This window comes from Pocillopora damicornis, chromosome 11, assembly GCF_964200805.1.
Source record: "Pocillopora damicornis chromosome 11, jaPocDami1.2, whole genome shotgun sequence".
NCBI lineage: Eukaryota > Metazoa > Cnidaria > Anthozoa > Scleractinia > Pocilloporidae > Pocillopora > Pocillopora damicornis.
In genome coordinates this window covers 12322505-12341884 of record NC_142680.1, presented here as the reverse complement: position 1 = coordinate 12341884, position 19380 = coordinate 12322505, and the positions used below count along the sequence as shown (strand labels likewise).

The following is a 19380-nucleotide window of genomic DNA, read 5'->3' as shown; positions in this document are numbered from 1 at the left end:
GGAATAAGTTGTAACCTGTCTTTGAATAATGCTCTTGGTGGTAAACATTTATCCTTTGGTTAATATTCTTGGTGATAGTAGGTAATGATTGGTCCAAATTATTGTTGAGTTGACATTGAATCCAGCTATTTTAAAATTTGCACCCGCAATGATCAAAGATATCTGATGAAAGTATTTTTTCCTAAAAAAGGATATTTAGAGAGAAACAGTATGCAGAGAGAAGACTGAAAGACTTTGATGATGCATTAACAAGAGAAGCGGTAAGAACTTATGTACATAATAGTCTTATGTTTATAACTAACATCAATGTCAGATTAAACATATTTAACTTTAAGAGCTGGTTATTTACAAATAATTTAGCCATTGTTTAACAACACTACATACCAATTGAAAGTATCTCTACTTTAGCCAAACCTTTCATCTGAATATTTATTTTTGTGAACAGTATTAAGAGAACCAAAAGCTAACAATGGAAATACCTTTTTTTAAAATTAAAATAAATCCTCTTATACACAATACCTGAGGCCCACTGCTTGCATGAAATGGTGGTTTGGTTTACACCCCACGTAAATAACCGCTCCTTAAGTTTTGGAAAATTTTATGGCAAGCTGTCACAAAATGTGCCTGTTGAGTATTGTGATATACATGCAGTATCTTCCCTTATGCTGCTCTGATTGTACTTATGTTGAAGTTATATTCCCAGGTAATGCAGAAAAGTTGAGATCATAAACTCTGTGATTTTAAAGTAACATCACAGTAAACTTTTCAACAGGAATTATGTCGTCAGGCCAGAATAGAATATGCAGAGGAGACAAGGAAAGCTCAGGAATTGAATGATAAAGTAAAAGCAGAAATTGCAGAGGCAAAGTATCAAAAGCACTATAATATTTGCAGGGAGGTAAGTCCCCTTCATAGTGCTTCACCAGTTCGGTAATTTAGTATACCCAGAAGGTTTGTTTTCTTGTTTTATCACCATTCAAATTTATGTAAGTTAATTGGCCAGTGACACTGACATTCAATACAAGAAATGGAGAGGCTGAAAGAAAAACATTTCTTTTGCTGATGAAGAGGAGACTTAATTGTTTTGTTTAAATTAGTTACTTATCTGGTACCTCTGTAAGTTGATATTTTATTTAATCTGATTTCTTCTTTCCTTGTTTTTTGGCTGTTTTTCTCTCATAGGTTTTGTCACAGATTGTGGACTTCTCTTGTAAAATAGGAGAATATAGAGAACTCACTGAAAAGTAAGTTTGAATGCATTGTATGCTCTTGAAAGGAAGGCATAGAAATTTTCTTTTTGCCAATTAATAAGCCTTCAAGGTCTTAATAAATTTGTACAGTTTTAAAGTGTTTTTAAAATTTAGATTAATTGGTTACTGTTGTTGGCATGAAACAGGGAAATAGTATTTAGGGGGTTGAAAATGTGCAAGGTGTGGTACATGTTTATATAATGTTGATTTGATTTGTTCTCATGTTGATGAAATGTAATCAGAGAAGAATTTTTATTCATGTCATATTGCTGTAATATGACAATAAATTTTACTACAAAAGATAGTGACCTCCTTTGGAGATCTTGCTATACATTTGCTGTAAGGTGCAGAAATGCAAGGATAAGATAGGTACAAAATTGGAGTGTCTAAGTGTTTTAGAAATTACAGTAATATTTTCATTCTCTCAACAAAAATTACCAGACAGTGGACAAACCATTATTTGTGCTTAGAGTGAATTGTGATTGACTGTGATTGGTTTATTATTGAATGTGTGCACTTAGCACAACAATCTCTGTTTCATTTGACACAAAGTTTATGATTGTTTTAATATACCATAATTTGCTGTTCATTTTTATTTCCATCATTATGCACAATTAGAATGATGTAATTAAATTGTGCATCTTCCGACACAGACTCATTCCACCCAAGATGTTCAGAGAATGGAAAGCACTGTTCTTTGAAGGACTTCCCATTTATGAGGATCAGGTTAAGCCATTTTTTTCACTATAGATGTGTTGTATTTTACTTAAACTGCACTACAGGACAGCGTATTTGAAGCACCTAATATAAATATGGCATTCTTTGTTCTTTTTTTCAGCCAACAGAAGAGTCCAGTACTGAACTTTCCAAACAGAAAGAAATTGAGAAAGAAAAAGAGGATTTGATGGATGAGGGAGATTTTTTAGAGTACAAGGTGGGTAGCAACCAAAGCTAATATGCAATTTCAAATTTGGTTGGAATGAAGTCCACCTTGAATTATAGACTAGTTTCAAAGGACAAAGAAACCTAAAAGTTCTGTTTTTTCTTGTTGTTTGAGTGTTGATCTCTGCACAGACTTGCATCAAATGCTTTCATCTTGTCAACAATGTTAACTTTTAAATAGCCTCTTTTTTGTATTTTAAGATTAAGTTTAGATTGAAATGATTTTACACTGGTTTCAATTTTTTCTGCACTTATCACCAAAGTCCAAAGTGTGTGGACAACTGTCTTATGCATCAAGTTATTTTTTTCTGTTTTCACATAGAATTTAATTGGTGAATGGACTCCTGTTGAAGAATCAGAAATCCAGGGACCTGCAAAGGATAATGCAGTCCTAGGTCATATCATTCACAGGCTCTTTAACATTGTCTCTCCACCAGAGGTAGAGTGATTATGTATTGTTATCTCAAGTTCTTGAACTTGAGGTTAACCTCATAGCTATGTCTACAACTGTTATGGATATTAAACTGTAGGGGAAATATCTAGAAATTTCTAGAGTGCTTAGTCATGCTGACTTACATACCATGGAACTTTCTGGAACACCTGATTAGGTCATGTAGTCATGAAGTAACACTACCAAAGTAGTTGTGTTTTAAGCTTCCAGAATGTTCTAGAATACTTTGTAAATGCTCATAAGGACTTCATGGTGTAGTACTGATTTGTAACCAAACTTTTGGAAGAAAATTTCAATTTATATTTCAATAATAGGTTGGAGCAAATAGGTACTTTTACTGTCAACAGATTGTTAAAGGTTTTGTTTATTATGTAGGCACCTCCACCTCCACCTGAGTTTCCACCTTTTCCAATCAAGGTCTGTTTTCTTGGAAAGTTTTTTAGCGGGAAAACCACAACAATTAATAAAATCCTTGAAGGTGAGTGATGCTTTGTTTATTATATAATTGTTCGTTGATGTTTGACTTTATTTTGATGAACAGGACGATTAGAATTCACATAAGTTTTTTTTTTGGTGCTGATTGCAAGTCATAGATGAATGTAAGCAAAGTGCCCTGGGGTTGCTACTTTGGAACCAGTGTGTTGTTTAAACTGTGTGTGTGTGTGTGTGTGGGGGGGGGGGGGGGGGGGATCTGTCTCTTTTATGAACAATTTTTGTGCCAAATATGCAGTGTTTTACTGTGCTTTATTGATATAATATTGTTAATGCTTTTAAAAACTTTCTTTTGAAATGTACCTAAAAGCTAGATGACTTGTAATTAATTCATATCTTGAAATTTTGCTAGCCAGTTTTGGCAAGTGATTACCAAATTTGTAATTAAAGACTTGCTAACATTTGTGAAAAGGTGAGTAGGATCCCTTACCTGTTGATAATATGCAATCTAGGCTTCTTCTTTATTATATACATGAAAAAATTGAGGTATATAAAAACAGGGGTTCTTTCAATTTCAAAGAAAAAGCTTTTCTCTTTTTCTTCATGTGATTAAAATGTATTCCATTCTTTGGATCATTCTTTCATTTCAGGTCATCGAATGGTTAGACTCTCTGTGGATGATCTTGTTGCAGAGGCCATCAATGCTTTTAAAAACAATGAATGTATAGAGGAACCTTCAGAGGAGACAGCAATACTGGTATGGTGGTTATCTTAAGATTCAAAGCCATTAAGAGTGCAAGTACACAAATACTTGGTAACCTGAAGAGCTTAAAGACTTAGCATGAGTTTTTTTTTTCCAGGATGAAGGAACCTCCACTAAGAAAGTGAGCATCCATGAAGAGACTGGTAAGAGTAAAGACCAAGCATCTGAGGAGTCTAGGGCTGTGACACCACAGTCAGGTGCACCAGAAGAAACAATGGGAGAGGGTAGAGGTTTGTATTCAGACAGACACTTAAATACCTTCAATGCAGAGCCCTTAAAATGTTTCCTTTTCCATTGCCTTCCCTGTTGAGAAGGTGAGTTTGTTCTCTAGCCAAAATAAGAGGAAATAATTAGATTGAAAACTGAGCAAAGTCCTGAAGTCCTTAAGTTGGAAGTCTTGGTTTCATGTTCTCTTTAGTGTGGTTGATTAATGTACAGACGGAATGCAATGGAGTCAAACCTGATTGACAGCTGAGTTTGTGTAAAAAGCTCATCTTTTAGGGACCCAAAAACTGTGCCTACTGGAGCAGGCAGCAATTTTAAAAGAAGCCATATTCACATGGGGTTGTTTTTAGCAGGATTGGTGTGGAATATGGAGAAATATTTGAAATGACTTCTACAAACATTTGGCCTACCATTCATGAAACAGGTCACTGGAACAAACATTCTCACCTATTGTTTGTGTAAAAATAGAAAATGAAGATCCTAACAAAGTGGAAGAAAAACAAGTCAGTGAAGCTGTAGATGTGGAAGAAAAAAGAGATAAGACTAAAGAAGAACTTGAGAAAGAAATGACTGACATAAAAGACGATGACCAGAAATCACCATCTAAGTCTAAAGAGCTGGAGCCGGTTTTATCAAGAACTAAGGGGCCCACTGTGAGTGTTATTTGACTGTCTCCTCTTGTACATTAATTTAATACAGGTATATTGGGTAGATATGGGTAATAGAGTCCCTTTTCAATGATGTAAGGTGGTTCTGAAACTGAACTACAGATTTCTTTTATTCTTTGTTGAAAGATAAATATCAATACGGCAAATATTAGTACAGTTTCTTTTAAATTTATGAACAAATCAAAGTAATGAGATGTGATGTCTGGAAGTAAATAAAGTCCTCTTTCAGAGTCATTCCCCTTGGGAACCTTTTCTTGGACTTGCATGGGCTCTTCTCTCTTCCCTATCCATAACAATGTCAAAGCACATATGACCTTATACTTCACTGAGGAAAAATAAACATCATTGTGGGCTGTGAGGAGGTATTTCCTTGTCATGAGTAAGTATATGTTTCAAATGTGTCCTTCAAGATTGTAACTCTTTCAATTAATAATGTTTTCCATGAAATTGATCTCATTAAGATTGACCTCTGACCAGAATATGAACTTGTTTTTAATTGGCGATTCAAATATTAAGGTCAAAAGGGTTTCAATGTCTGTTATCTACCTTAACAGTGTTTGTGATTCTCTCTACTTTGTCACTGATTGATTGATGGTTTAATTCAACATTTGCTGTTGTTAGCAAAGGGCTAGCTATTAATGATAAACTTGTGATTTGATATATATTGGCAGCTCACAGTCCGTGCTAAATTGGGTTCAAAGGCTTATAGCTCTCTAAAAAAGGGGAAAACCACACCAGACCAACTATTGGTTGATATCATGGTAGAAGCTGTCAGGTAAGTGTGCTAGTTACTCTTTTGAAACCAAATGCCCATTCAAGGTGACCTATTTGTTGTAAGTTCTTTTTTCACATTTTGTCATTGACTCAGTGTCAACAATGAGAATCAACCACTAACAGGAGTGTGTTCAATTTGATAGGCAAGTCCCGGAGGGTAGCGGTTGGATCATGGATGGGTTTCCTAGTACAATTAACCAAGCCAAGGTATGTTGTGATTATTGGAACCAACACAGTTCCTAGTTAATATATGCCTGGAAATTATCTGAGGCTATTCTCTCCCTAAAAAGGAGGACCACGAATGGCTAAACTCCTGTTACTCCTCTTACCCATATCAGTTTTGTTATGGTATGACTAAAGGGCATCTCAAGACTCTCAAATTGAAAAGCCTGTGATACCAGTCCCTTGAACCCAGAGAAAAGTATTCCCTTAATACCATTATTCTTAAACAGAGTGCCAATAACACATTTCATATATTGCATCCCAATTTCAGCAGCATTATTCCAATCCTTGAAATATATCAACATATATTTCCTTTTTCAAGCAGCCTATAAACATTATGAATGGTTATGCACTTGAACTTGATGCTACACTTAGTTTATAGGGGGTACATAAGGTTTAAAGGTAAATTAACTTTGGCAAAAACCCTGCTTTATTGGAAAAAAATACTATTTCAGAGAAAGTCTAAGAGTGGAATGAAAATCTTGTCTTCTTAGCAAAGTTTAAAATCAACACCCAGAGGTGCTTAATCAGGAAGATAAGGGTTTCACTTAATGTTTTAATTTCTCTCCAATTATTTTAGTTGTTGGAAAAATCACTCAGTGGATATGATGCACAGAAGGAAGCTAAGGATGCTAAAGCTGCCAAAGAACCTAGCAAAGTTAGCAAGACCAGGAAATCCAGACTGGCACCAGACCCCCACCCTTCACCTGAGGTATCTGTTAGCATGAAAAAAAATAAGTTACAGGCTGACTGAAGCAACTAATCATTGGCTTGATGGGTCTACTGATTCACGACTTTTTTGTCCAAGAATACACCTGGTTTGATTTCAAAATTATCTATGAAATCAAATATTTAAGTGCCCATTCTGTAATTTGAAAATGTGGGAAATATGGATATTAACAAATTTGAAATTGATTCTCTTTTCTTTCTGATTTAATTTGTTGGCACATGCCAAGGTATTAAATTGTTCACCATTTTCGTTCTTTAAAGGAAGGCATTGAGCTTTACCCATCCTGAGTTGCTATCTAATTGCAGTCAGACTATGTATGACTTAAGTTACTCCATTGCCAATTGGAATATCTTTTCTCATGATCAGGCTCCTGCACCCAAGAGTGGTATTGACTTGGTATTGTTGTTTGACCTGCCTGATGAAGTTTCACTAAAGAGAGCTGAGGGAAGAATGTGTAAGGGCTTTATGACCAATCTAAATTGATTAACTTGACAAATGAGAACTGAATCTGGTTTATTATCTTTAATGCATAGACTCCTGAAGTTCCACAATTTTCCAGCCTCACTTTTGGCAAAAGGCATTGATATCCAGACCTTCAAATTCATTGCCATATGTCAAGTAGAAATACCTTTTATTTCACTAAATTCACACCATTTACACTTGAGTACCAACAAACTTTCTTTCCCTATTTTTTGTTTGTTTGTTTATTTTTTCAAATTTCTGTTTTTTCTTATCATGCTGAAGAATGGAAGCTCTATGTAACCATTTAAAAATGCTTAACGGGAGAACTCCATTGTACATAAGTATGCATTGGTAGAATTTTTTCTCTTTCAATATTAGGCTATTAAGGAGCACATTCTAATGTGTTTGTTTTCAGATGATCCCATGTCTTCCCAGCAGTACCATCAAGAGTATAATCCACCAGTAGAAGGCAGTTATACAGGCGTTAATAAACATGAAAAAGTTATCCCCATAACTGATCCTTCAAATGACCGTGAGCAAGTCCAGCAGAGGTTAGCCTTCCTCTTTATTCTTGTTTACTCTATAATCAAGCAAAGTTACTTTAATGAAATGAATGGGATTGTGTTGTGAAATTTAAGAGAGATGAAATATGATAGAGTGGAAGCTTAACTCAAGAATTCTTAGACATATTTTTCAGTTAACAGTATTTGGATTTATTCAATATGTTTTGTGTGCCAGAGTAATCTAAAATTATGGTTTGAAAAGTAATAAGATGGGTGCAAGCAGGAAGAAGAATTTTTGGCTTGTCTTGTCGTGAGATGTCTTTTCTTCTCTTATAGGATTGTAGGTTTTGGTGATGGCTGGCCAAAGCTAGAAAAATGGTTTGCTAAGTTTGGTGTTCTTCAACGCGTTGATGCAAACAGCAGTCAAGGTAAATGACATTTATACATGTACTTAAAATTTTATCTGCTCTGGAATTTTCATTGTATTGCATTAGTTAAGTGCTTTCTGATTTATATTGATCAGTTTAATGTCATATCCTTTAAGGGTTGGAAAATGATGGGTTTTTAGAAGATAAGCGCCATGGCACTTAACTAATATGTTACCTAATATTTTTCTGTTTTCGTGTTTAGATGAACTGTATGACGAAGTATCAGCCTTACTGAATGAAACTTATCAGAAATTAATTGCACCACCTGAGGAGCTTCCTTCTGTGAGTAGTCTTCATTGACTTTAAGTGTACTAAGTTCTAGTAAGAGGACAATTTTTCAGTAGACACAATAACCGGTGATAAATAGCAAAAGTAAACTACAACATTTAAAGCGATCCTAGTGTCACTATCAATAAACAAATGGAAGTTTTAGTTTCAAGTTTTCAAGCATCGATGCCAGATTTGTGATTAGTTTGGGTTATTGTTCGAGAGTCATATGAGCATTCATGATCAACATATTTCAATTCCTTTTTACCTCATGGTATGATGTTAGTTATGGGCAGGTATAGACCTAAAATTCACTCGCCCACTTAAGATTTCTTACTCGGTCAAGATCACTCACTCTATTTTTATCTGTTAGACAATTGATTTATGCATTCGACGTGGAGTAAACGCATTATCCCCTCCCTTCCCTACCAGGTTTGGTTCTTTCCCTACAGTTGTACTATCGTCTTCTGTTTATATATCTGGGGAGCGAGACAAAGCCAGGAACTTTTTTCTAAGCACGTGGGGTGATCAACTCGTGTAATTCAAAACTGAATCTGTCATACAATGTGGGTTCGATGATATCCAATAATTGGACAAAAATATCGTGTTGAAGTCATGATGTCCGGGAGTTAACATTGTGTATGTCCTTAAACCTTATACTGTAATTTTCTCTGGAATTAGGAACCCTCTGTTCACCAAGGACAGGCAGCTGAAGGTAACATTTACATACCTAAGTCACCATTATTATTGTAACATTTAGGACCTGCAGTTGAAATGTCTTTAAAGGGATTTCTATTAAGATTAATAACTTGGCAGTACAAATGCCTATTTGACATATCATCTTTGTGACAACCATGTTAAAATGGTAGCTTTCACTTCAGCTTTTTCCATGTGATTTTCATACATGTACCCTCTGATATTAGTTAGCTGTCTGAGTGCATGGTAACTCAATCATCCATAACCCAAACTACGAGACACAGTCTTATTTTCTTTTAAATGCAATCATCTTTAACATTCTATCAAATCATAGAATTTCTCAAAATGAATGATTTGACAACTTACGAGAGAGATTGACTTCTATTACAATGCAATACTCATCAGGTGGCTTTTTCTTTAGCTGAGACGCCATCAGGGGCTCAGGTGCCTGCTGGTGATGGGCCTTCAGGTGAAGGCTTGGGAAGTGAAGGCGTTATAGCTCCTCCAGAAAGTGCTGCTCCGCCATCTGAGGCTCCATCTGAGGTAGGGGCCAAATCTGATGGCAAGTCAGAGAAGGGTACCTCAAAGAATAAAGCAGACTCTAAACCAGGTTTGTTTGACTCTAGTTAGCCTAATTACAGAAACTGTCATACAATAACTGGATGCGATGCGAAAGTTGCAGTGTGCTATGATATTTACCTCACGTTGCTATGGGAGTATAACTTTCAACTTCCAGCTTTGTCTTAATTACTCTTTGATTATTTTTTCTAACCCTGGTTGAGGACCAACTAGGTTTTGGTATTTTCAGTCATTCTGCTTACGTTACTTTCCATAGTTGAACAGCAATGATGATAAAAGAGCATTTTTAAAATTTACACTTTCACAGACATTTTAAAGATAGTCAGACAAATTCTTTTCTAGCTGACCATTCAGTCTCTTTTGGCTTCAACATTTGGAAGTGTACATGTAATACTTTTGTGTCAGCAGCTGATCTGTTCCGGAAATTAAATTAGTAAGACATTCGGAGCTTCTCTTTTTGCTTCATATTCTGAGAAACATTTAACAAGTTGGGCTAAACATCACTTGTTGTTGTCCTTATCTTAAGGCTCTCCAAAGTCCAGGAAAAGCAAGAAGGATCGCTCACCCTCCCCACCCGCATCGAAGAAAGGAACTAAAAGCCGTACCCCATCCCCTCCCAGTTCTAAGAAAGGCTCAAGATCAGGATCCAAGTCACCATCAGCGTCAAAAAAGGGCTCTAGACCTGGTTCCAAGGGATCAAGACCCGGATCAAAGAGAGCTAAATCTGCCAGTATGTGTTTATTTTATTTTTGACTGGAGGGGCGGTTTCGACGTTAAATGTTTTATTTTTCCGTATAAATATATTTTCCTTTGCAATATTTTGGAGTCAGAGTCTACGCCCTGTCCTACTTAGGAGGAATAGGAAAGTTATTTAAATGTGATACTTCAAATACTGCTCATTCTGTTTCATTATTGCAGCATCAGGGATTTTTGAGGAAATTTTCCTAATATGAGCTTAACTTTGTTTTGAATCCACAAGAACAGCAAAATACATAAACACTCAGAGCCTGAGAAATATAGAAAGATTCAGGTTGTCGTGAGTTTGCGTGATCGGGAGTGGAGAGAAAAAGACTGGAAAGATGGAAAATATTGCGTTTGTACATAGAATACCTTTTAATCCATTGTATCATGGAAAAAAAAGTTAAGTGGTGATAGAGCGTTTGAAGATGGAGTTTAGCAGCGCAGCTTGATGGAAATAAAAGTCATTTTAGTTAGCTTTACCTTAAACCAGTGAAAGCCTAACCCGACTCCAGAGATGCTAAAATGAGCGCCTAAAAGCACTAGTTTTCAAGGGTGAAATTGCATTGAAATAATTTTAATGGAAACAAAAGATTGCTTCGACGTACCAGTTGTTCGAGCTAACAAGTGTTTGAGTTACCATGTGCAAAATAACAGTATAATAGGTGACTCAAACCCAAGGGAAATATTTTCTTATTCGGGTAAACGTGAGTTTTGAAGTAGCAAAGGTTCACTTTACGTTATAAACTAACAATAATAACTCAAAATAACCCTGATATCTCAGAGAAAGGCGCTGAAGAGCCAGAGGAGGAGATACCACCTGAACCCCAGGGGCCACCCGAGCCAGAGCCTGGTTCCGAGGACTGGGAATATGTTGATCAAGCTATTGATGTGGTAGGTTTTTTTTTTAAATTCCATATCATTCAATGCTTACTGTGTTGCCTGTGAAATATGACCTTTTAGGAGTATAACAGTTATCATTTGCTTCGCACATTGGACTGGCCCGCAAATAGGCAAGCTAATCGATGGGCTAGTCAAAGTTTATGGCACTCTAAATATATATTGAAGAAGAACAGAGAACGAATCATATATGGTATATACCAAACGTTTTCAGGTACATGTTTGTAATTTTTTTAGAGAGCTTCATAATTTTCATATATGATTGTCTACTCTATTTTGGAAAGTTTCGAGTTAGAAAACCCGAATTACAAGAGGGTTGGTACAGACATCACGTATATCGGCTCTTCCTAAGCAGGATTAAATGATTCCCCGTTTCTCTGACAATTTAAATAAAGTTTATACTTTCCCTTCAAAGAGGTTCCTTATTAAGATATATCCTTTTTTGTGTGTCCAAATGTTTTTGTATCAGTAAAAAAATCATTGAGTTTCTGTTTGCGCTTTTAATTTGTGTCAGAAATCAGTATTTATTAAGTCACTTGTATCTATGTAGGATTTTGCTGGAGTTCTTGTCTCTCAGTGGGAGAGTACTGAAGAAGTCTACGTTGAATCTTGTAAAAACGTCTTTGGATTGATCAGACGTGAAAGAGAACTTATCCATAGATATTTCTACGGAGTAAGGTTAGAGGTTCCCTTTAGAAGCTCGAATGTTTTATGTAATTTAGGGGAAGAAACCAAGCCAACAATGTTTTTGCTTTCTTAAATAGTTAGCTATTTATGATAGTCACCAACTACCACATCTTCTACTCCAAATGAACATGTTTCAACAGAGATTTGTTGCTTGGTTATTGATTATTTTTTCCTTGTTGAAATTTTAGCTGTCGTTTTATGTGATTTAGTTCCTCAAACATCTCATCATTTCATCTATTGTAGTTCTTTTGACCATCCATGTTAATTAGATGATTTGGTTCGTTTTACAGAAAAGATTTTGTAGCGTTTTTGAAGAGGCCAGATGAGAAACAGGAATATGTCCTTCAATGGCAAAAGGTAAATTCTAAAAAATAATAAAAAGCGGCAATCAAAACTATTTACAAGCAGTGAGAGGGGGATTTTGTCTTGCAAGATGCTTTACACACCTTAAACATGGTCTCACTTTCAAGAAGTTTTATTCTTGGCCTACTCTCTAATTGTCGTATTTAGACTATACTAAGGGCTGAACGCCTGATAGGTCCATACCTAGAGGTGCTGGCCTTTGGCATTATTGAAATGTTTTTTCCTAGCAACGTATGTGTTGCTATTTAACCTTTGTTCCAGTAAACTTCTTCTAACTGGAGTTCGAAGCAATTTTCATGTGGACTGTGTATTGTGCCTGAAATAAAAGCAGACAGCTTTTCTGTTTACTCTTTCGAATTAGTCAGTCAACCTCTTGATGATAAAATCCTTAAATTCTGCACCGTAATCGTAAACCCTAAATGATCTTTCTTGTTTGGTAACTTATGGGTAATACGCCTGGAGCACTATTAGATGCCACGTTTTGGGATTCTTCTGCTCAAATATCGGCAGTTTTGTTTTTTGGAATTTTAGAATATCGCCAACTGCTACTTTCATTATCTCAACCTTACCGCGATTTTAATATTGTAACCATTAACAGAGTTGCTTGTACGATTGATCTTGCAGTCGTACAATGAAGTGACTGAAGACATGAGAGGAGACGAGGATACCAAAGCGGAGCTACACCAGCAGCTAGATGTTTGTACCCACTCCCCCTTACTTTTATGGAAATATTTATATTTATATTTAAAACAATATGTCGCGGGTGTGGGACAAAGATAAAGTCCTCAGCGTGAATTTAAACCTCAGCCTGAATTGCAGTGTTACTTTCCAAAATGTTTTACCATCTAAATTGCAGATGATTCGTCGGCGAGCTCTTGGTAATTTGTTTTTAATTTGCTGTAGAAAGAAATAATTGTTTTTTTTTTCTCTGCAGGACCTTTGTGATCGTTTGAACGATATCTGTGACAATCGCAAAGACCTGGCAGAGAAAGAGCGTCAATCAGTGATGAATGAGGGCTGGCTGGAGGATCGGCTTGGTCTTCTCACAAACTTTTACATCACACTAATGCAAGCAGAAGTCGATAGATACCAAGATACAGTGCGGTTACTGAGGGACTATTATGTTGGTATGGAAGGTGAGGAGATCCAACTTGAAAACAGGGGCGCTCTCCTTCCAGCGGAATTTTTTTTTAGGAAAATGGACTTGACTAAGACCTTGCTTAAGATCAACTTACTTGGGCGGTGCGGGTCAAAATATGTTCGTTCAACAATAAAGGTCTATAAAACAAGTTGTACAAATTTGATGGCATAAGGCCAATTGTCACGCACTGATACAGTTTAGTGCAGCATAAACCGCCATTTTGTGTCTCAAGTGAAGGAAGCTAATCTGCATGGCGAAAGTTGTCGCTAATGTAATGGACAATTTCCACAAATATACATTCTTGGAATCTGTTATTAAAATTTTTCCTGTTTCCTTTGATTTCTAACCGGAGATTTCGAGACCTTTGGCTCGATGGATAGTGCTCAAACATCCTTCCTGATTGTTAAAATTCTCTCCTTCGGGGATTTTTTGTTTCGTTGTTACGACTTGAGAGTGCTGTTTCTTTCAGATAATATTGCTTTTCACAAATGGTTTCCCCCTATTTCATCAACAGGTAAAATTCCATCAGAAGTTATCACAGACTACGCGCGCTTACCACTTGTTGAACTACCACTGACTGTAAGACCACAGTCTGCATCATCCAAGTCTGGGGGAAGTGAAAGTGTAACCAACTTAGCAGCCACCGAAAAGACTGAGGTCAAAAGTCCATCTGGTAAAAAAGACAGAGATAAGAGTTCAAAGACTCCTGAACCTTCAGAAGCACCGGAGGAGGAACAAAAGCCTCGGTAACTGTGCTGTGGATATGGCAGCAATCATCATGCTTCTCTGTGCATATATGTAATTTCATTAGGATTTCACAATTTTAAGGATCCTAACAACTTTTAGTACATTTCTATCTCTATGAATACAAAATGCATCTAAACAGAAATAAGCCTGCACTAAAGGAATATAGCAACCGTTTATAAGTGATCTAAATGAGACGGTTATGAGTTAAACTTTTATCGATACAAAACACCGTTATGGTAGTAGGCCTATTTTGAAGGTTTGAGTTTTGAGTTTAAGAATTCCCATGCTGCATAAAAAACATACGCATCAGGGGTGAATTTGCGAGTTAATAATTATTACTTGTTTTGCAGTGCGGTGTTGCATTGAAACGTGTTGTAACCCTGAAAGGAATGATGTCATTGTTGGTCTCCTCTCATATTTGAATAAGCTGTATAATAAAGGGTTCCGACTTCTAGTTGTCCCACAGAATTGGTTCTGGCCGTGATGGCCTTGTCTTTCGACTTTGTCAGTTTTCAAGCGGAGATCTGTGTGAGAAGTATTAGAGGCTATGATGCCGAATAATTACACCATTTGTTACTATGGTAGAACACAAACTTCGTGCCTTTACTCGTGAGGACTTGACTTTTCAGTTTGAGCCGGCATGAACCAGGTGTTGTAGTTCGGCTAGACCTCATAGATGAAAAGCGCTCATAAACTGAAATTAAACATGCTGTTCACGATTATTGTCCAGAAGATTAATTTTACCTCATTTGCTTGCTCTTTAGCATACCTTTAGTTCCTCGCCGTCCGAAGTCTGGGGAACCGGGAACTGGAAAAGGAAAAGACAAGAAGAGTGACAAGAAGAAGGACAAAACCGCTGACCCTGATAAACCAGATACCCCTGTGCCTCCTTCAGATCCGGATGAGAAAGTGAGACAAACCATCAGTTCTGTTAATATATCTGAGGGGTAGCTTTGTTTAAAAGCTTTCCTTGGCTGGCTCATTGTAACATTTAGAGAGTTTAGGTCTGCGCAACAAATTTGTGAACAAAGATTCCCTGCTCATAATGATGTGGAAAAACAAATTACCCGATGTTGCTTTGATAAAAGCTCTCTTTGACTTGCTTTTTCTAATATTTGTAGATTTTAGGTCTTGGGATCAAATTTGTGATTTGTGATCAAAGATACATAGATATAAAGTGGATGCACATTTCCGTATTCTGAGCGAAAGGAACAAACGTTAACTTAACAGGTGCATAATATGGATCATGGTGGGATGAGTTGAGCAGATCTAAATGTTAGCGAAGCTCGCAGAGCGTAGCCCCATAATTATACAAAATAGTAGTAACCCATCAAGCCAAAAAAAATTTGGATGTACGACCGCACGACCCTACGACCGTACAAGGTGCTACTTTTAACATGCGTGGTCAACTCTACCGCGGGCACGCCAACGCCACGGTTTTGTCCAGTAGTTCAGTTGTCAGTGTGCTGGGCTCCGAGTCGGACGACCCGGGTTCTAGTCCTGGCTGGGGCAAGGCATTGTGTCCTTGAGACGTGTGGGGAAAAAAAATGCGAGCTCCGCTTTTAGGCTTGGCTAAATCTATATATTAACTCGTAAGCCTTTGTATCGGTCATGACAGTCATGGATATCAACATAATCTTTCTTCGAGGAATTTTTCTCAGTGATGCTGCTGCTATATTTTCCGTTGATTTTACTAACCTTTTATGCTCTCTGTTTTTGACAGCTCGTCTTTGATGCGTTTATAATGGCTCTGACAATCATCGACACACTGGTAAGCAGTTGTCACTGAGTTTAGGCGTGTTAATAAGATTCTGTTATGCTAATCCTTTTGTTTTTCACACAGGCCTTGATAGATCAGACAGAGCAAGAGGCTGAGGCTATAAGACAGGCCGAGCTTGAAAAAGAAAAGGAGAAAGAAGCGTTGCAGAAGAAAGCAAAAGACAAGAAAGACAAGAAAGGACGGAAGAGTCCTGGAAAGGGCGGATCACCGTCTAAGACAGAGACACCTCCTCCGCGTATGTTTACCGTTTGGTGTTGTTGAAAACTTATAGCGCATCAAAATTAAGGAATAAAATTGAGACCCACCCCTAAGCTCTATCAGCTATTGTATTAATACGCTGTATCAGGGCTCTTGAAGTTTACTTTACTGAAGAGTAGAGGAACGTTGTTATACCGTAGTAAATTGACATAGCTCCAGCCTAAGGGAAAACAGTGAATTTGTTTACTTGTCTAATCATTTTTAGCTCCACCAGAAGACCAAGAAGGACAGTCTGAAGAAGAGAAGCTCAAGCAGAAAACAAAGGAGAGAGCAAGAAAGGAATTTCTTGGTGCTGTTGGTTCAGAAGGTGAGATGAACAGATCCCCCCAATCTCACCTTCTTTTAAGTCTGCCTTACATCTGTCGTGCATATATTTCTGTATTTCTTGCCCTCATTTTACAAACAACATCGAGTCTTGTGTCTTTCAGACAATGGATTGAAAACCCGCCTTGAAATGATAAAAAACCACGCCATTGCGGTTCTACAGGAACTTAAGGTACTTGTAAACACTTTTTACAGCTGTTGGCCTAATTTTGAGTTGAATGCATCCCACCTGCAGTTCTTACATTCCGGGTAATGATGTAAGCTCTCTGTGATGTTGTGAATTTCTTTACTTCTGGGTGACCACTTATAGAGCAAACCAAACCATTCCACATAACTCTTGAATGGGTATTATGGTCACGTGACTCCCCGTCTTTTTTTTCTGGAAGCGAGGGCGAAGTATTCCTTCTCTGGATTGGTTTTTAACGAATTCGTTCACTTCTTTGGTATGCTAAATAACTTGCTTTCGTTTTGGAGAATAATTGAAGATAATATTAACAAATTTGTATTTAGAGTCAAGTTTTGCATGGAAAATAACTATCACTCCTTTTGCCAATGTATCTTGGAATATTACGGTCATAAAATGAGAAGTCTCTCTTTGTATTTGTAAATGTGTCCCTATCGGGGATGATGTCTCTCTCGACAGAGTTGGTTTGGAGAGGAAAAGATAGTTCACTGTGAAACAGAATACTAAATTCCCTCAACTGGAATATTTCTTTTCTCAGCGGGTTTGCTGTGTTGGATGTTGACGTTGATTAAAGGTTCCTATATCTATTTTTCAGCACGTCCCTGTCTAACACTTTCTCAAGGACAAGGCTGGCTCTGCTAGTTCACCTGATTTATGAAAAGTGCTTACTGATGACTTTAGACGCAAATAAACCTATGTATCTTTTCATTTCAGGGAAAGGCGGATTCAACTTACAAAGACATGTATGACTGGCTGGGAGAAAGGTTCCTGCAAGAAGTTGGAAGGTGATTGTCGAAATTCTAAGTTCATAGATATTACAAGCTGGTCACTGGTAGGTGAAAATATCAATGAATCCTGAAAATGTTAGGCCAGGTGTAGACGAGACATGACACAGTAGCCCAGCATAACACGTTTCTTAACTGGATTTTTTTTTCGGTATTAGCATCAAAGAAATGGCAGAGAATATACGTTTTGCAGTGGAGAAAGAGGAAAAGTTACAAGAAGAAAGTCTTCTGATGGACAAAGACTTTGTTGTCGATCTGGTAAGAGTCTGATGTTGCTTTTCAAAAACAATTTTTTGGTCATAAATATCAGTCAAAGGAAAATGACCCCCCCCCCCCCCCCCCTCATCGCTTTGGAAAATCTGCGGTAAAGGCGTGGGATGTTTATGTAGCCAAATTGTGTCTTTGTCGTGAAGGTAAACTAAGGGAATAAAAGAGGACTTGAAACTGCTCCATACAGGAAATTTGCTGATTCCAGTTGATTTTATTCGTTTGGGGTAAATACTTTGAGAACAGGATACTACACCTAGTCACCTTTCAATCTGCACTACTGAGGTTCAAGTGAAACAAGTTGTGATTGGAAGTTAAGTTATGAATGGCTTTTCCATCTACTGTGGTAGGTACTAAATGACGTCCTCGTCAATGTGCTTATTGTCCACTCTGCCTTTATATTCTTACTTCCATACTTTACTATTGTCTCTTTTGTAAGGACACCAAGACGTTTAAGACACCCACACCACCGCCGCCTCCAAGCCCAACGGAGGTGCCTCAGAGTGACACATTTACTGTGAATCAACTGTTGAACTTACATCGACAGGTATTGCACCTTTTGTCTGATTGAATGTCTTGGATTGATTGGCAAATACGTAACAGAGACAACCAAACTGACAAACAGATAGTCGGACAGACAGACAGACAGAAAAAGAAAGAGATAGACAACCAATATTACAAACAGAAAGTCGAACGGAAAGACAGACAGACAGACAAAGAAATAGTTAGACAACCAAACGGACAAACAGACAGTTGGACAGACTGATAAACAAAGAAGTAGTTAGAAAACCAAACTGACAAACAGACAGTCGGATGGACAGACTGACAGTTAGACAAAGAAATTGATAGACCAACAAATATACAGATAGACATAAAGCCAGAAAGTCACGCTGACAGACATGTTTTTTTATTTTTATTTTTAGAAACTCTTTTTAATTTACAATGTATTATTTGTGTGCAACATTGCAGATGTTGGAGACAGCCCCAAGTGGTGTTATTTCCAATCGAGCATTTTGTGACACCATAATGGATATGACAGCTTTAACCGTGAGTGCTGCAAATATACCCTCCAATGTTTCTGTGCTGTCGCCTGTTTTGTCTGTTCGTCTTACTATAGTAGCAGTAGCGTACATAAGCGCCCAATTTACGTTGCTTTTGTTTTTATTTCAACAGCACGGGATGGAGCTGCTACCAGACTCGTGGATGAACATAACACAGCAACAGGTGGGTTGAATAGCCCTGATACTATTTCAATCATTTTTCAAACCGCGCAATCCCATAGACAACCATAGTCACTGTGATAGCTGAAGTGTGTAGTGCCAGACGAGTTGATGTGAGCCGGTCCGGAAACAGCCGTCCGGCCCTTGTACAGCATTGTACTTGTACAGCATTGTTGCAAAAAGTGATCAAAAGCAGTGAACAAGAATGAGAAAATAATTTACGTTTTCGATAAACTATAAGTTTCTTGTTCAGGCTCAAAAAAAACAAAGGAAACGTTTTTATTGTAGTCTTTTTTGTGGTTTCCCGCGCGCGCAAGTCTATCGCGTCCTATTTAAGTTAATACAAACTTTTCGAATGTTTCAAACTTAGTCAGTGATCATATGATAAAATGCTTATTGACTGAGTGTGGTCTAGCCAGATGCGACGTGATCTCGAGCCAAATATATTCCTGTCTGGCCCTCCCGCTCAGTCAATAAGTACATACTAGCCACCGTAAAGAGTTTCAAGGCTGACGTCTCGAGCAGCAGCCCTTCATTAGTGCGAATGACGTATTCAGAGGTTCGCATAATCTTTCTGCATACCAGGGAAAATGA

The 19380-nt window shown here is 37.4% G+C and overlaps 1 protein-coding gene across 2 annotated transcripts in view; it reads left to right on the top strand.

Annotated features, from left to right (window-relative positions):
• Positions 1 to 19380, top strand: part of LOC113677109 (sperm flagella and cilia-associated protein 2) — a 49596-nt gene that overhangs the window by 24743 nt on the left and 5473 nt on the right. For both annotated transcript variants that reach the window (XR_016181199.1, XM_089187868.1), the window contains exons 17-52: positions 191 to 260; positions 773 to 898; positions 1183 to 1244; positions 1904 to 1976; positions 2089 to 2184; positions 2515 to 2631; positions 3019 to 3121; positions 3726 to 3832; positions 3936 to 4068; positions 4532 to 4716; positions 5403 to 5506; positions 5649 to 5712; positions 6308 to 6439; positions 6824 to 6911; positions 7335 to 7470; positions 7759 to 7850; positions 8053 to 8132; positions 8799 to 8832; positions 9235 to 9423; positions 9919 to 10122; positions 10915 to 11024; positions 11581 to 11708; positions 12008 to 12074; positions 12705 to 12776; positions 13015 to 13216; positions 13736 to 13967; positions 14733 to 14877; positions 15692 to 15739; positions 15812 to 15983; positions 16212 to 16313; positions 16435 to 16502; positions 17229 to 17299; positions 17458 to 17557; positions 18006 to 18113; positions 18536 to 18613; positions 18740 to 18790. Coding sequence is in view for 1 of the 2 variants with exons in the window: in XM_089187868.1 (XP_089043994.1) it covers positions 191 to 260; positions 773 to 898; positions 1183 to 1244; positions 1904 to 1976; positions 2089 to 2184; positions 2515 to 2631; positions 3019 to 3121; positions 3726 to 3832; positions 3936 to 4068; positions 4532 to 4716; positions 5403 to 5506; positions 5649 to 5712; positions 6308 to 6439; positions 6824 to 6911; positions 7335 to 7470; positions 7759 to 7850; positions 8053 to 8132; positions 8799 to 8832; positions 9235 to 9423; positions 9919 to 10122; positions 10915 to 11024; positions 11581 to 11708; positions 12008 to 12074; positions 12705 to 12776; positions 13015 to 13216; positions 13736 to 13967; positions 14733 to 14877; positions 15692 to 15739; positions 15812 to 15983; positions 16212 to 16313; positions 16435 to 16502; positions 17229 to 17299; positions 17458 to 17557; positions 18006 to 18113; positions 18536 to 18613; positions 18740 to 18790 (3949 nt within the window). In the remaining variant the exon portion in view is untranslated. The remainder of the gene's footprint in view (positions 1 to 190; positions 261 to 772; positions 899 to 1182; positions 1245 to 1903; positions 1977 to 2088; positions 2185 to 2514; positions 2632 to 3018; positions 3122 to 3725; positions 3833 to 3935; positions 4069 to 4531; positions 4717 to 5402; positions 5507 to 5648; positions 5713 to 6307; positions 6440 to 6823; positions 6912 to 7334; positions 7471 to 7758; positions 7851 to 8052; positions 8133 to 8798; positions 8833 to 9234; positions 9424 to 9918; positions 10123 to 10914; positions 11025 to 11580; positions 11709 to 12007; positions 12075 to 12704; positions 12777 to 13014; positions 13217 to 13735; positions 13968 to 14732; positions 14878 to 15691; positions 15740 to 15811; positions 15984 to 16211; positions 16314 to 16434; positions 16503 to 17228; positions 17300 to 17457; positions 17558 to 18005; positions 18114 to 18535; positions 18614 to 18739; positions 18791 to 19380) is intronic.